The sequence below is a fragment of the Gigantopelta aegis genome, chromosome 14 (assembly GCF_016097555.1).
Source record: "Gigantopelta aegis isolate Gae_Host chromosome 14, Gae_host_genome, whole genome shotgun sequence".
Lineage (NCBI taxonomy): Eukaryota > Metazoa > Mollusca > Gastropoda > Neomphalida > Peltospiridae > Gigantopelta > Gigantopelta aegis.
In genome coordinates, this window is record NC_054712.1 from 16,702,620 (window position 1) to 16,720,759 (window position 18,140).

Here is an 18,140-nt window from a genome sequence, read left to right on the forward strand (position 1 = left end):
CATATATATTATAATGCCCAACTTATGCAAATGTGTACAATGTACTACTGCTATAACGAACTACTGCTATAACGAACTACTGCTATAACGAACTAACTGTCTTGGTCCCTTCTAGTTTGTTATAAAGAGTACTTTACTGTAATATTATAGAGAATGCAGACGTTGTAATAGTGATAGTAAGGTCAGGTCAGGTCAGGTCAGGTCATAGTGATCGTGTTGCAATGATTATAATTATAATATTATAATATCACGTGACATCAAGGGACTTCCTTATCTTGGGACTCAGTTTACATGGTTAAGAATTTTAATGTAGAAAAGTTAGAAAAGAACGCCTTTAGATAGTTGTTGTGTTTCAGCACTAAAAACAGGACGGTCTTGTGAATTAGAAACTAAACAAATCATCTATTCATTGGAAATCCTTGCTTGATTCAGTGTGATACTCAAAATAGCCCAGAATATACCTCTCAAGTCTGTATTTCATTGTCCAGAGGGGTTTTTTCAATCATAATTTATATATTTTGGGCTAGAGAATATCGAAATATTTTCTAAAATGACTAATCTGCGATAGTTTTATTTTTATGAAAACAATAGTTACTTTCCTTTTAAAGTGTTTATTATTATTTATTTATTTTGTATACAAGTTAGTAATAAAAATGAGGGTTAGGGTTAGGGGTATAACACGGGCTAGTCCACTTTAACCCTGGGTATAGTTTGGCGGGAGGTATATTTTAGACTGTTACACCGGTACCGGGTTGCGAACCCTGTACCTACCAGTCTGTAGTCCGATGGCTTAACCACTGCGCCACTGAGGCCGGTTTAAATCATTCGTGAGGACACTTAATGACAAAAATCTGTTGAAAATAGAAACGATATTTATTAGCATATAAGTTACAGACATCACATAATGGAATGAACTTTAATTTTTGAATCATAAAAGTCGTCCGGAGTTTGCCCTATTAAAACGACTAGTTTTCTATTTATGTTGTTCATTTATTAACTAGAGAATATACCCGCAGTGATATACAGTAAAGCACATATATAACGAACATGCTTAGAACGAACTACTGCATAGAACGAACTGATCGTAAAATCCCGTTTTATTTTCATATATATTATAATGCCCAACTTATGCAAATGTGTATAATGAACTACTGCTGTAACGAACTACTGCTATAACGAACTACTGCTATCACGAACTAACTATCATGGTCCCTTCTGGTTTGTTATAAGAGTACTTTACTGTAATATTATAGAGAATGCAGACGTTGTCATAGTGATAGTAAGGTCAGGTCAGGTCAGGTCAGGTCAGGTCATAGTGATCGTGTTGCAATGATTATAATTATAATATTATAATATCACGTGACATCAAGGGACTTCTTTATCTTGGGACTCAGTTTACATGGTTAAGAATTTTAATGTAGAAAAGTTAGAAAAGAACGCCTTTAGATAGTTGTTGTGTTTCAGCACTAAAAACAGGACGGTCTTGTGAATTAGAAACTAAACAAATCATCTATTCATTGGAAATCCTTGCTTGATTCAGTGTGATACTCAAAATAGCCCAGAATATACCTCTCAAGTCTGTATTTCATTGTCCAGAGGGGTTTTTTCAATCATAATTTATATATTTTGGGCTAGAGAATATCGAAATATTTTCTAAAATGACTAATCTGCGATAGTTTTATTTTTATGAAAACAATAGTTACTTTCCTTTTAAAGTGTTTATTATTATTTATTTATTTTGTATACAAGTTAGTAATAAAAATGAGGGTTAGGGTTAGGGGTATAACACGGGCTAGTCCACTTTAACCCTGGGTATAGTTTGGCGGGAGGTATATTTTAGACTGTTACACCGGTACCGGGTTGCGAACCCTGTACCTACCAGTCTGTAGTCCGATGGCTTAACCACTGCGCCACTGAGGCCGGTTTAAATCATTCGTGAGGACACTTAATGACAAAAATCTGTTGAAAATAGAAACGATATTTATTAGCATATAAGTTACAGACATCACATAATGGAATGAACTTTAATTTTTGAATCATAAAAGTCGTCCGGAGTTTGCCCTATTAAAACGACTAGTTTTCTATTTATGTTGTTCAGTTATTAACTAGAGAATATACCCGCAGTGATATACAGTAAAGCACATATATAACGAACATGCTTAGAACGAACTACTGCATAGAACGAACTGATCGTAAAATCCCGTTTTATTTTTATATATATTATAATGCCCAACTTATGCAAATGTGTACAATGTACTACTGCTATAACGAACTACTGCTATAACGAACTACTGCTATAACGAACTAACTATCATGGTCCCTTCTGGTTTGTTATAAGAGTATTTTACTGTAATATTATAGAGAATGCAGACGTTGTCATAGTGATAGTAAGGTCAGGTCAGGTCAGGTCAGGTCATAGTGATCGTGTTGCAATGATTATAATTATAATATTATAATATCACGTGACATCAAGGGACTTCCTTATCTTGGGACTCAGTTTACATGGTTAAGAATTTTAATGTAGAAAAGTTAGAAAAGAACGCCTTTAGATAGTTGTTGTGTAGCACTAAAAACAGGACGGTCTTGTGAATTAGAAACTGAACAAATCATCTATTCATTGGAAATCCTTGCTTAATTCAGTGTGATACTCAAAACATACATATATATATATATATATAAAGGGTACAGGGTTCGCAGCCCGGTACTGGCTCCCACCCAGAGCGAATATTTAACTACTCAATGGGTTCTGCCCCGGACTGGGCCCCTGGCTTCCCAGAGACCGAACCCTGTGGCGGACATGCTCGAAACCTCCGTGGTATATGAGCATGCTAAAGTATAACGCACGCACGCACTCAACGGGTAGGTGTAAGACCACTACACCCTCTTCTCTCTCACTAACCACTAACCAAATAACAACTAACCTACTGTCCGGAACAGACAGCCCAGATAGCTGAGGTGTGTGCCCAGGACAGCGTGCCTGAACCTTAATTGGATATAAGCACGAAAATAAGTTGGAATGAATGAATGAATGAATTGAAATTCATACCGACTCATATAACATTTTTTTAAACAAAAATTATAAGTGTAAATAAAGAAGGTTTCTTAACAAATTGCTATCAAATTTCAGTGGTTGAAAGGTAAAGCACACGCAATTCTTTAGTATCTGTGTACAGCATTATCGATTACTAATTGTATTGGCTGTTCCAGCATTCTGTTTTCACGCTGGTATTAATAAATAAAAGTTAATCAACAAATTCATGTAATTTGATATAATTTGATGGTAATTTGATATAAATGTTTTCGTAAAACATATTTATGGAGGCTGGTATGAGTTAAAATGTTAAAGGGACATACCCTAGTTTTTAAACACTAAGGCATATTTTTTACTATTATTGCCGTTTCTGATAACTGAATTCATACTTTACATAGATTTTATGGTTTAGATTATCAATTTCCGTACATTCGAAGTGTTTTTGGTAATTCTGGTGTTTTTAATATCACAAAATGCATTTATCATATTTTTTAAAACGCACGTGCGTTTGAGACGTAACAGTTATGGAGTCCAGTTTTAGTCTAGTTTTAGAGGGTATTTCACCATTTCAGTCACAGACTCGTGTTTCACTCTATTGTAACTTTATCCAAATGTGTTACAGGTTTGTAGATTAACTAAACTTAGTGTTAATTTTCACGGGTTGAAACTAGAGTCTGTCTTTTTAATAATATGTTTTCATATCAGTTTTAACGTTATTAAATATGGAGTTGCATGCCATTCCATCGGTTCCCTTTTTAAGCAAACGGACTATATATAGTTGTGAAAACTGATGGATCGTCGTTTTAAAATGCTTTCTTCAAACTCTATTTGTGAAGATGCTGTTAAAAACGTGTTCCAGACATCGCTACATCAAATTTGTCGACATTGGCAATTTCCTCTTGGCTGGTGTTGAGACAAATAAATGTTATCAAAGTCTGGATCGGTCATTTTGTATGATAACAGTAGAATGAACTCATCATGACAAGAGATGAAACATCAGTTCTACCTGTCTCCCGTAATAATAGCACTAATAAGTCTTCAGTAAAGAATCCTGCGTCATTACCACGTCAGCGTCTTGGTAACGACTTCACCGTTGACAACTTGACCCGCTCTCCAGCAGATATTCGAGTTCTTTGATCGATTTTGTTTTCTGTTTTTGTTATTGAATTTTCTGTTGACAGACTACATATAACCATAGCGACCTCACTGAAGCAGTACGTTGGTTAATTAAATGATAATGGCTATGTATAACATGGTTGAACTAGTTTTCATAAAATGTTCATAATTACCCAGCTGTGGTTTAGAAGAGTTACAGTTTGTTTTGTTTAAGGACACCACTAGAGCACATTGATTAATTTTCTGATGCAGCAATGGATCTTTTATATGTACCATCCCACAGACAAGATTGCACATATCACGGCCTTTGACCAGTTGTGGTGCACTGGTTGGAACGAGAAAACACCAATCAGTTGAATGGATCTACCGAAGTGGTCATTTAACAAAAGTAATGCATGAATTCTTGCGCACAATTCGCATACATCATCAAGTTTCTCCTGTCTGTCATTCAGATCAATAAACAAATTCTCTGTAGCCTTCGTTTTCTCTCGTTGAAGATATTTCGAGATTTCCTCAGCAGTTATTCAACCAGTTTGAAGGGTGCTTGTTAAAACAGTCTGCTGAAGTTCACAAACAAGCATGCTCATCAAGTGTCATGGAGAGATGAAGTGTCCTTTTGTTTCTCTTTATATTCAATTAACGTCCAGGCAACCTGTTTTTGAGACACCTTAGCAAAAGTAGTTGACCTGTCTAGCATAGACGGTGGTTAGTCGAAACCCATCAGTGGATTCATTATCTGATTCGTTTTCTCATCGCAACCAGTGACCTTGAGACGCCTGAGCAGAGGTATTTGACATGTCTGTCATAGACAGTGGATAGTCGAAACCCATCAGTGGATTCATTATCCGATTCGTTTTCTCATCGCAACTAGTGATCTTGAGACACGTTAGCAGAGATATCTGACCTGTCTGTCATAGACAGTGGTTAGTCGAAACCCATCAGTGAATTCGTTATCTGATTCATTTTCTCACCCCAACTAGTAACTTTGAGACACCTTAGCAGAGGTATCTGACCTGTCTGGCATAGACAGTGGCTAGTCGAAACCCATCAGTGGATTCATTATCTGATTCGTTTTCTCATCGCAACCAGTGACCTTGAGACGCCTGAGCAGAGGTATCTGACTTGTCTTATCATAGACAGTGGATAGTCGAAACCCATCAGTGGATTCATTATCTGATTCGTTTTCCAATCCCAACCACTGACTCACGATTGGTTTACCAAAGGCCATTGTATGTAGTATTTTGTCTGTGGGGAAACTGCATGTAAGATCCCTTGCTGCTAGTGTAGCAGGTTTTTCCCCAGCTGTTAAATGGTGTGTGCGCGCGCGCGCGCGCGCGCGTGTGTGTGTGTGTGTGTGTGTGTGGTAGGGGGGAGGACTCCCATAATTATGTTGTAAAGTGAAACGTTTTTTAAGCTTAACTACTCCATAGTCAAAGTTTAAACATTTATATTCTTGTCTGGGTTAAGACAATACTATTGAGTAACATTTACTTGGCACTGACGATGGACCAGAATGTTTGTTGAAGTGTCACGCGCGTCGAATCTCTAATGACAAGATTACATCTACAACTGTCGTGTTAAAAGCCACCCTAGAGACACTTTTAATGTACCCGTTTAAATAATTTGCTGATTAATACAATATGTACTACAGTACTTGTGAGAAATGTGGGGAAAGTGGTGAACGCGTATTCGAGCAGTCTCTTCACCAGGCGAATGAATTAGCATCGTCCATCGTCATCGTCATCGTCAGTCTGAATAAAGTAAAGCAAAACAAGCACAGGCGTACGGGCTCCCTTTTTTGTAGGGGGCAGGCTGGCTTTTGCCCGAATTAAATGCCCGAATCTGGTTAACGACATTTATTCATATTAGCATTACTACTAAACAGTTATATAGGGTTGTAAACGAATCAATACGCATTTTTACATGGATTACAACTAATTTTGAAGGTAGAATGATGAAAATACATGGTAAAAAGTTATCAGATTAGCACATTTTGCCCGAATATCTCTGTCGTTTTTGCCCGAATTTGAGGATTCGGGGGGGGGGGGGGGGGGGGGGGGGGGGGCAACTGCCGCCCCAGCCCCAGTCTCGTACGCTTATGATAACAAGTCAAGGTTTAAAATACTTTGTCCTCTGAAAACCCACTTGGATTAGAGACAGACAGACATAGAGAGGGAGAGACACAGAGAGAGACACACACACACACACACACACACACACACACACACACACACACAGAGAGAGAGAGAGAGAGAGAGAGAGAGAGAGAGAGAGAGAGAGAGAGAGAGAGAGAGAGAGAGAGAGAGAGAGAGAGAGAGAGAGAGAGAGAGAGAGAGGTGGGGGGTGGGGGACCCAGACAGGTAGACACGCAGACGTCGGACATAAAAATTAAAAAAAAGGAGAAGAGAGACAAATAGCGATTGACAGATAGATAGAGAGAGGGGAGGCGGAGAAAGAGATTTGATGTATTAGTGCGGGCAGTGCCAAGGCGGGCATCTTTCTTTTTTATTTTCTATTTGTATCACGGTATTTGTTTTATCGTAAACCTTTGTGTTGGCTTCATAGAAAAAGAGAATCTGTTATGAGCGGTTGCAGGTGAAGAAATGTCACCCCTGAGATACAGTTGTTTACCTGGAAGGAACCTTGTTAAAACCTTGTTAGACATATAGGGATTCCAACCCTGATTTGCATGACACCTATCAATGCTTGTTTCAGACAAACAGTTGGTTCTCTCAGGTTGAGATTTCTAGCAGCCATTGCATGATAGATTCTCTTTATCTTGTGTGTAAGAAACGTTAATATGTGTAATTGTATATCACTCATATCGTTAGAACTACTCCCACACTGTAGAACTTTACTTGTTAATCACGATGACTGCACCGACATGCAAAAATTGTGTTCTATCTTGTCCTGTCCCGATATTTGTATCTTAGCTGTCAAAAAACTTGCCATAGCATTCTTAAATGTGGAAAATCATATACTATGAGATATTTATGTATAATATTTTAACGGTATATATCTTATTGTTTTATTTGTGTTGCCATTGTTTTAACTCTACTATATTGAGTCGTTTACTTTATTTATCTTTCAGATACTTTTAGCGAATAGTCTCTCAAAACTCAGTATAGAGTGGCTCATTACAATTTATATTGCTTGTATTTATATTCTAAATTTTATTCTCTTGTAATTAAGAAAGGCTATCTGTCTGTCTGTCTATCAAGTAAATCATTACCAAGTAAATCTATCTAGTAAATCATTTCATTATCACCTGTTGCATGTGCGTCATGTGAGAAAGCGCGTCCATGCGTCAACTTGCAAAGATTGCATTTCACAACTAGAGCGTGCACATGGATTTTTTTTTTAATGAAAACAAAACAAACAGACATGCATAGCCGCTCACAAAACACTCTCACGCAACTCAGCATAACGGAAATGGGCCTTAAGGTTCGTCATCACGGGTTGACTTTGGTAACCACATGCAGAATGAATGGTTGAAATAGTTAAAATAATCACATCAAATAAAAATAAGGATATACCAGTTTCAGTCTGTTTGTTTTTTAAAGGGGGTAGGGGGTCATTAAGTTGAATAAAAGGGGTTGGTCCTCTTGGCCTAATTTGTATCCACCAAAAGCTGCCAGGAACTGAGAGTGTGTGTGTGGGGTGGGGTGGGGGTTGGGGGGGGGGGGGGAGCAGCTAATGGGTCAGCAGTCATGCATTTCAATATTTAATCAAATATATTCAAAATTTAATGTTTTAGGCAGTGGGATTGAAATATTAGTTCTTTCCGGATCTCAAACACAGCGGGTCGAATTTACAAAGCCTGTTTGTCTTACACGCGTGTTACTGCATACATTTACAATGCTAAAACACCTGTTTGTCTTACACGCGTGTTACTGCATACATTTACAATGCTAAAACACCTGTTTGTCTTACACGCGTGTTACTGCATACATGTACAATGCTAAAACACCTGCGTTTAAGAAAACAAACCTGCCTTCGTAAATTCGGCCCAGCATGTTGTAGCTGTAGGGTACAAATCGTTACAACAAGTCACACCGTGTGTTGTGCACTTTTACCACAATTTTTTACATTTTGTTCATTGGGTGCGATGTATCTTTTCAGGATTTTGACTCCAGTGACTTGGAGGAATGTAAAAAAGCTCTGCTTGAAGCATGCGACTTGAATCAGGACGGGAGGATAAACCGCAAGGAAATGTACATGGTGCTTTCGTCACAGAATTATGACGCCATTGATCCATTGGAATTAGCCAAAGACAAAATGCCTTGTTTACTGAAGTGATAAGTCATATGTAAACATTTTTAAAAACATTTAGTTACATTGGGTGCTTGCTTTGTTTAGCTTTCGCTAAACTTTCACGAAATTATGAAAGTTACATTTTGGTGGTTTTCTTTTCACCCATTTTATTTTCTTGTTGTAGACAAATATGACGTAATTGTTTTCAGTCACCATTACAATATATTACAGTGGAATCGAATCGAATCATTATATATTTAGTCCTGTACATGTGTTTATTTAGTTACTTAATTATCATTATTGTTTATATTTTTTATTTTTTATTATTGATTATATTTTTAATGGTTATTTATTTCATTATATTTTTAAAATTATGTAGTATTTATATTTAAACTATTTTTTAAATTGTTTATGTAGATGTATTGATGTCGGCACGTTTCTGCAAAGCACAATAATAAAATCCAAACTATACTGATGGAGAGAAATAAAGGATCACACAGATAACAACAAGAAATAATGACTGCATCAAAAATCAATTCATATTGTCAGAAGTTGACTGGGAACATATAGGCAGCACATTCAACACTACAGACATTCAATCACACATTACAACTTGGTATGAAATACAGACATTACTACGCTAGTTGTGAATTAAATTTGGTCTACAATTTGATGTGTTCCCTTATTTCTTTCCATCAGTATATATTCCATTTTATCACTTTCTTCATTGTGTATTTTCTATTTTTCATAAATCAAGAAATCATGTTCATCGATTTGTTTGTTTTGCATTATCTATAATCATAAATGCAGATTATGAAATATTTGTTTGTCTTTCATGTTCATTGTTATGTTAAGTGTTGTGGATTTTCATAATAATTACACATTATGTAACATACATGATTTTGAAAATAATCACAATTGACTAAGATATCAACTTAGTTTAATTACATATTCATTTATGGGGTGGGTTTTAATTATTATTATAATAGTTATAAGTGTGCTTAGTACATATATCTTGCTCGCAAAATGTTTCGAAATATATTATGAAATTATGTGCGGTTTTTTGTCTAAAATGCAAGGTACGGGGGGAAATGTTATTACAAATATTTTCTGGATTAATCATAATCTAACAATTACAATATGGACCGTTGCCGTATAGCCTCCTTTTGGGCCCTAATAAAATGAAAACCAGTAGAAAATGAATGCATGCTTGGGTGGGAAGTTTATTTTGACCTTATAATAGCAATATTTAGCATATTACTAGTTAGATTATAACATCAATAACGACAATAATAATAATAATAATATTATTATTATTATTATTATTAATGATAATAATAATAATGATGAAATAATAATAATAATAATAATAATAATAATAATAATAATAATAATAATAATAAATAAAATATCACATCTAATGAGAAGTGAACTTCAAAAACTAAGTTACTAGAACAGAATAATATTGTAAATATCTAATGTTATAGTTTTTTCTACGTGTCGTGTCGCGTTTTATACAAACATTTGTACAATGAAAATATTTGTTTAAATTACATTTTACACTTTCCTAAATCTGATGTCGCAGACTTTTAGAGTAATCAATTTGGAGTTCACGATGACATTAAACTATATGTTAGTGACTAGTACAAAGCTACACGTAAGTTTAACACTGATCGCACCAAAATATTGGTGAGTCAGATGTAACTAATGTGTGTATTTAAGATAACTTGGCGACAGTTTGTTTGGTCGTCAGAAATGTTCAAATTGACAATTTATAGTATGCTCCGTCTCTATCCTCTATGGCCTGGCTGGTTTAATGGTTAAGCCGCCGGACTTAAGGCTGGTAGGTACTAGGTTCGCCTCCCGTTACCGGCTCCCTGAATTTTGAAATTGACCATTTATAAGTAATCCCCAGCTCTATCTTCTATGGCCTGGGTGGTGTAGTGGTTGGGCCACATGGCATAAGGCTGGTAGGTACTGGGTTCGCAGCCCGGTACCGGCTCCCACCCAGAGAGAGTTTTAACGACTCAATAGGTAGGTGTAAGACCACTACACCCTCTTCTCTCTCACTAACCACTAACAACTAACCACCAACCCACTGTCCTAGACAGACTGTTCATATAGCTGAGGTGTGTGCCCAGCACGACATGCTTGAACCTTAATAGGACATAAGCAGGTGAATGACTATAAATATCCTCAAGAACCAAACGACCGGTGCTTATATTATATATTATATGATTAGGATAGTAACTGTTTAAGGATACATGTTTGTCTTAAGCTAGCCACCCATCCATACGTGATACGTAATACGTGGTCCGTGATCCGTGATCCGTGATTCGCATATGTGTATGTGTCCGTGAGAAATCGTTACATAGGGAAGACGTTGCGAATCATCCATTGATCCACCCTGTGTCCGTGAGAAATCGCTACATAGGGAAGACGTTGCGAATCATCTATTGATCCGCCCTGTGTCCGTGAGAAATCGCTACATAGGGAAGACGTTGTGAAGCATCCATTGGTCCACCCTGTGTCCGTGATAAATCGCTACATAGGGAAGACGTTGCGAAGCATCCATTGATGCACTCCGTGTCCGTGAGAAATCGCTACATCGGGAAGACGTTGCGAAGCATCCATTGATGCACTCCGTGTCTGTGAAAAATCGCTACATAGGGAAGACGTTGCGAAGCATCCATTTATCCGCTTCGTTACCATGATGGTGTCCGCGTCCGCGAGGAATCCCTCTGTGAGTGATTTATCACTAACACAGATGCGTTATTTTGAGGCTTGGCATCACCTCGATCACATCAATGACAATGGGAATTATTTTTTCATATTTAGAGTGTTTCCACATATTTCAATACGTATTTATGGATGTACAATTCATACATACACGGATGCGGATGCGGATGCGGACACGGCCCACAGATCACGTATGAATGGATGACCAGCTTTAGTTTTTATTCGACAATAGTTGCTAGGTAATTTAGTTCACATAACCAAGTATTCGTTTATGAAACACGTGTACTTGTATCCACTTGGGTTTTTAAAAATTATTATTATTACTTAGCTTTAGTCTAAAATATATGTCACGTTTCTTTATATCGAATTAAAATGTCATGTTTCTATACATCAGTTATAATGTGTCAGCATAATTCCATTTAATGTATCGTGTATGTCACTCAGGTGTGTATCACTGTTACCATGACTACGTATTTTAAATATAGGTGCAGTTCTTTTCTGTTATATGTGCGACTGAAACGGACACTAGCGTGAATTAATCTAGATATCACCATGTGCCGATACAGGCATTCTACAGCACTGTATTCAGCTAACTGTTATTGAAAACTAACACACGCGTTTACAACACTTTATCTAGATCATTTTTATTCAAAACTAGCACACTGTTCAACAACGCTAAATCTAGCTAATCGTTATTCACAACTGACACACGCTTTTACAAGACTTTCTGTAGATAATTGTTATTCAAAACTAACACCTGGTTCCATAACGCTTTATCCAGCTAACTGTTATTCAAAACTAACACACGTTTTTACACTTTCTCTAGACAACTGTTATTCAAAACTAACACACGTTTTTACACTTTCTCTAGACAACTGTTATTCAAAACTAACACACGTTTTTACACTTACTCTAGACAACTGTTATTCAAAACTAACACACGTTTTTACACTTTCTCTAGATAACTATTATTCAAAACTAACACACGTTTTTACACTTTCTCTAGGTAACTATTATTCAAAACTAACACGCGCTTTTACAACAATGTATCTCGTTAATTGTTTTTCAAAACTTATACACGTTGTGACAACACTTGATATAGTCAGTCGTTATTCGAAGCTAATACACTTCTTTTCATCACTTTCTTTAGATAATTATTATTCAAAATTAACATGTATTTACATCAACATATCTAGGTAATTGTTATTCAAACCAAACACGCGCTTTTAGAACACTGTATCTAGCTAATGGGAATGACTGTGTTTACCATTTTAATGATAGCTAACAGTACTGCATTTTGTTCCATGTAAGAAAAAACAAATAGTCCTTTAAACCGACTCAGGCTTTTTTCATCGTTTGTGATCACCATACAAAGTAATGGTTTGTTTTGTTTAACTTCACCACTAGAGCACATTGATTAATTAATCATCGGCTGTTGGATGTCAAACATGTGGTAATTATGACTCGTAGTCAACAGAGGAAACCCGCTACATTTTCCCTAATGCAGCAAGGGATCTTTTATATGCACTGTCCCACAGACAGGAAAGCACATACACCGCTTTTTGGAGGACTGCCATTCCCAAGACTACTTGCACAGGATAGAGATGAATGTAATATATACAGGTATGAGCGTTTATAAGTGGTTCTCGTTTACATACTTATTTTTGATTATATAGATCACAGTGTTATCGCTACTTGCGAAAAGGTGTATAGATTTGTTTTAAATACTCTTTCAACCAATTTATACGTGTATATATATATATATATATATATATATATATATATATATATATATATATATATATATTCTTTTCTTTTCTTTATTTCCTAGTCTTGGAGTGCTATTACTATATCTATTCTGTATTTTAGCATTGTTTTTGCTATCTCTTAAGCTACACTAGTTAGGGTGGCTACACTTTTGTTAACATTGTTCATCTTATTTGTCCTTTGTCATGGTAATACTTTATATAAACAGTGTTTAATAAAAGTATTATTTTAAATGTTGTTATGAGTTGTCTTAGTGGTATGTTTGCAGTTTTTGTTTTAATGCCAGGCACGGCGGATGCAACTAGATATTGGGCGACTTGAGTGAGATCGAAGGCGCAGAGCAAAGTTTCTAGTGGGTACAGGGGGTATGCTCCCCCATAAAAGTTTCAAAACTAAATGTCCTGAAATGCAATGTTCTGCATTCTACAAGTAAAATTAATCGCCGTCTTAAGATTTAGTACCAATATTTTTTTTTTTTATTCTGAATTATTGGGGGGGGGAGGCTAGAGCCACCCCCAACACCCCCACCCCCATGCTACGCCGTGCCTGGGGTGAGAAAAGGAATGAGATAACGAATCCACTGATGGGTTTCGACTAACCACTGTCTATGACAAGACAGGTCAGATATCTCTGTTTAGGTGTCTCAAGGTTACTAGTTGGGGTGAGAAACTGAATCAGATAACGAATCCACTGATGGGCTTCGACTAACCACTGTCTATGACCGACAGGTCAGATACCTTTGCTAACGTGTCTCAAGGACAGGGTGTCAGAACGTTAATTGAATATAACGAGAAACAAAAGGACACTCCATCTCTCTATGACTCTTGATGAGCATGCTTGTTTGTGAACTTCAGCAGACTGTTCTTAACAAGCACCCTTCAAACTGGTTGAACAACTGTTGAGGAAATCTCGAAATATCTTCAACGAGACAAAACGAAGGCTATAGAGAATGCGTTTATTGATGTGAATGACAGACAGGAGAGATTTGATGATGTATACGAATGATGTGCAAGTGCCACCCACCTCCACCCCACCCCCGCGCCTGGGTGCGGTGTAATGAGTTCTTTCACTATGCTTTGATTTATGATAACATGTCTGATGTGAGTGACAGTCCGTAAAAAAAGTAAACTTTGTTTTATTTAACGACGCCACTAGAGCACATTGATTTGTTTTATCTTATCATCGGCTGTTGGACGTCAAACATATGGTCATTCTGACACTGGTTTTTTCTTTTTTAGAGGAAACCCGCTGTCGCCACATAGGCTACTCTTTTACGACAGGCAGCAAGATATTTTTTTTTTGCGCTTCCCACAGGCAGGATAGCACAAACCATGGCCTTTGTTGAACCAGTTATGGATCACTGGTCGGTGCAAGTGGTTTACACCTACCCGTTGAGCCTTGCGGAGCACTCACTCAGGGTTTGGATTAAAAATTCCATGCCTCGACTGGGATCCGAACCCAGTACCTACCAGCTTGTAGACCGATGGCCTAATCACGACGCCACCGAGGCCGGTTAACATTCCGTCGTAAACTGTCAGTGAGAATGCGTTACGAGGTGTTTAGTGCGGAGAGTGGGACGTAACCCAGTGATAAAGCGCTGGCTTGATGCCCGGTCGGTTTGGGATCGATCCCCGTCGGTGGAACCATTCAGTTATTTCTCGTTCCAGCCAGTGCAGCAATACTGGTATATCAAAGGCCGTGGTATGTACTATCCTGTCTGTGGGATGGTGCATATAAAAGATCCCATGCTACTAATGAAAACATGTAGCGGGTATCCTCTCTAAGACTATATGTCAAAATTACCAAATGTTTGACATCCAATAGCCGATGATTAATGTTTCAATTAGTAGCAAGGGATCTTTTATATGTATTATGCCACAGACATAATAGCACATACCACGGCCTTTGATATACCCCTTCCTCCTTCCTCTACATATCAATATCAATAAGGGGAGAGCTGAAGGTGACTCGAGCTAGTAGTTGGTGAGAGAGAAGATGGTGTAGTGGTCTTACACCTACCCAGTGAGTCATTAAAACTCGCTCTCGGTGGGAGCCCGTACCGGGCTGCGAACCCTGTACCTACCAGCTTCATGTCCGATGGCTTAACCACGAGCCCGGTATATTTCCATTAGTAGCAAGAGATATTTTATATACATCATGCCCATGTTACATACCCGGTATTCAAAACTTGTGACACCATGTTTCAACCGTTTCTCAACCGAAATAGTGCAACAAATAGACACACAAACAAAACATGTATAATCTACCATACTCACTAAATCCCGATTTAAGTACATGCATCATTATTAACAAAATAAATCCTCCAATGACAACATAAAACATTTGCAAGCAATTTTAAATTTGCTAAATAGAGGGAAGCAACTCGCCCTACACATTAAGCAAAGTATTGACTTAATGTGCGCCCTGCACTAGCTCAATCGGTGAGGAGTCGGTGGATCCATCAAGCTGATTAGGGTTTTCTCTCGTTCCATCCAGTTAACCACAACTGGTCAAAGGCCGTGGTATGTACTATCCTGTCTGTGGGAAAGTGCATATAAAAGATCCCTTGCTGCTAATTGAAAATTGTAGCGGGTTTCCTTCGATGACTACGTGTCAGAATTACCAAATGTTTGAGATCCAATAGCCGATGAGTAATTAATCAATGTGCTCTGATGGTATCGTTAAACAAAAACAAACCTTAATCGCACCTGACAAATAGTGCTTTCAAAATTAGATACCTACGGACAACTCTTTGCGAACATTGTATTTACTCATCAACGTGGAAGTTAGAGTTGTATCCCTTGTTACGTAGTGCCATTATAGGTTCCATTGGACTAAATTAATTCCCATTGCTGATAATGTTAATATTCAATAATAAAACATTACCATACCCATGCGATACACATTATACACTAATGAAAGGTGTAGTGCCTTAGATTTAACCTAACTGCAAGAAACTTGTGACTTTAAGAGATTTCATGAATGTTGTTATCAGCAAACCTTATTTTTGACAAAAATTAAAAAAACGTTTGTGTTGTTTAACGATATCACTAGAACACATTGATTTATTGATCATCGGCTACTGGATGTCAAACATTTGGTAATTTTGACATATAGTCTTAGAGTGGAAACCCGTTACCTTTTTCATTAATAGTAAGGGATCCTTTATACGTACCATCCCACAAACATGATAGCACATCTGACGCCATATAACCGTAAATAAAATGTGTTGAGCGAGTCGTTAAACAAAACACTTCCTGATAGCATATACCACGGCCTTGGATATATCAGTCGTGGTGCATTGGCTGGAACAAGAAATAGCCCAATGGGCCCACCGATGGGTATCGATCCCAGACCGACCGCGCATCAAGCGAGCGCTTTGCCACTGGGCTACATCCCGCCCCCTACGAAAATCGAAGTTCCATTTTGGGGGTTCATTACACTGGTTTCATCCCCTAGTATAGCAACTGTACAACAAATATAAGTGTATTTATTTAGTGGCACAAATAATTAAAGTCACATATTACTACCAATCAGAGTCGCAGCTGGTTTCACACGTCACAGTGTTACGGTGTTGACCGTTACGGTGTTGACAAAATTTAACATTAACACAAATTTTCATCTCATTATTGTTGATTAGCTATGTTGAATTGCCAAGCTATCTTCGTAGCATCCATTTATGATGATCCCTGAATGAATCATATTCATTTAATACATCAATATATTAATTATTATGCCCGTTATGGTGTTGACAGAGAATAAACATACGCAGTGACCTATTTTTTGCCTGGTTATTTGTAGAAACTTAAAATTGACGGCACTTTTTGTTAATGTCATTCCTCTACTTGGAAGGAATCATGTAACATGTCTTGGTTTATCATTATACATCATAGGCTGTGTTTGCTGACAAGCGTTACGGTGTTGACGTGTTATTTGCAAAATGAGTAACAGAGAAGGATAATCTTGTAAAATAAACCATAAATGTAATTTCAGCCTGATCCTAAACTCTTTTAACGTGCTCAAATAACATTATGTTTTCGAGCACGCCTCTCACGGGCTTAATATCTGACTTCGCCAGTGACTAAGTCCGGGACAGGAGGGGAAGGTAGATTTGAGGTGGGCGGAATTTGCAATAACATTTCAAAAAAGGTCAAAGACCTAAGCCAAAAATGGAGATTAAATCTGCATTTTTGGAGAAAAAAAAAAGTTCAGTCCAAAAATAAACTTTGAGTGCTCGGCCGAAATAGTTTCTGGTGATTTGAACAATTTAGACGGGCTGTCGAAAAAAAAAAAAAGGTGCGTCGGACTATTTATACAAATACCGGCTCCAACCCAGAGCTAGTTCTTAAGGGCTCATTGGGTAGGTGTAAGGCCACTACACCCTCTTCTCTCTCACTAACCACTAACAATTAACAACTAACCCACTGTCCTGGACAGACAGCCCAGACAGCTGAGGTGTGTGACCGGGACAGCGTGCTTGAACCTTAATTGGATATAAGCAGGAAAATCAGTTGAAATGAATGAAAATACGGTGGGTCGTTGTATTATCCATATCTAGTCGCAGGATTGCTTGTCGATACAGCCCGTTCCGCTCGGCTGTCAGGTAAAAGCTTTTCAGATCGCTGGACGATTGGATCTGATATAGCGCCCTTGTCCGGATGGTGTGTTGGGCGCCAAGATGTTTCCTTGTAGTATCTCGACAACTGGAATGGTTCCGTGTAGTCCCCGCGCACACAGTTGTGGTATCGGGCCGCTTACGTCATGATGAAGTCTTGGAGGCCGGCGGGTCCTTATCCGTCACAGAGACCTTCATTTTCTTGGACTCCGCTACCGGTGACGCAACAAAAGATAGAGGCAGCGATAGACTAGCTGATTGATCAGTGATGTCCACGCGGCCGGTATCCATGGCTGAAGGTGGCCTCAGATTACAGTTATCTTCCCATTTGGTTGTCCAAAATCCGGAAGTTTCACCGCGCAAGTAGTCTGCTGTTTGACTGTGATTATTTCATGGCAGACAGCTATGAAGTGGCAACTGTTTGACTGAAGTGACAGGGGATAGCATGTAGTTTGTAAACATGTGTAACTTGTTGACATTGAAGACTTGTTTGTAGTAATTCCGGCCCATGCAAAAGTAGTGCTTTTTGTGTAAAATGGGTGTACTCCGGCCTGGTTTAGAGGGTGTGTCTGTTTAAACCAATATGCTGGGAGAAAGAGCTGGACAACAGGGGTTGTC

At 37.9% G+C, this 18,140-nt stretch overlaps 1 protein-coding gene across 3 annotated transcripts in view; it reads left to right on the forward strand.

The window, feature by feature from the left end:
* Nucleotides 1-13,140, forward strand: part of LOC121389559 (calbindin-32-like) — a 160,570-nt gene extending 147,430 nt beyond the window's left edge. Inside the window, exon 12 of one of the 3 annotated variants that reach the window (XM_041521231.1) lies at nucleotides 8,270-8,407. Coding sequence is in view for 2 of the 3 variants with exons in the window: in XM_041521230.1 (XP_041377164.1) it covers nucleotides 8,270-8,446 (177 nt within the window). In the remaining variant the exon portion in view is untranslated. Of the gene's footprint in view, nucleotides 1-8,269 lie in introns of all 3 variants that reach the window. The other 2 variants (XM_041521232.1, XM_041521230.1) reach the window with 2 other exon arrangements.
* The last annotated feature ends 5,000 nt before the right edge of the window (nucleotides 13,141-18,140 follow it).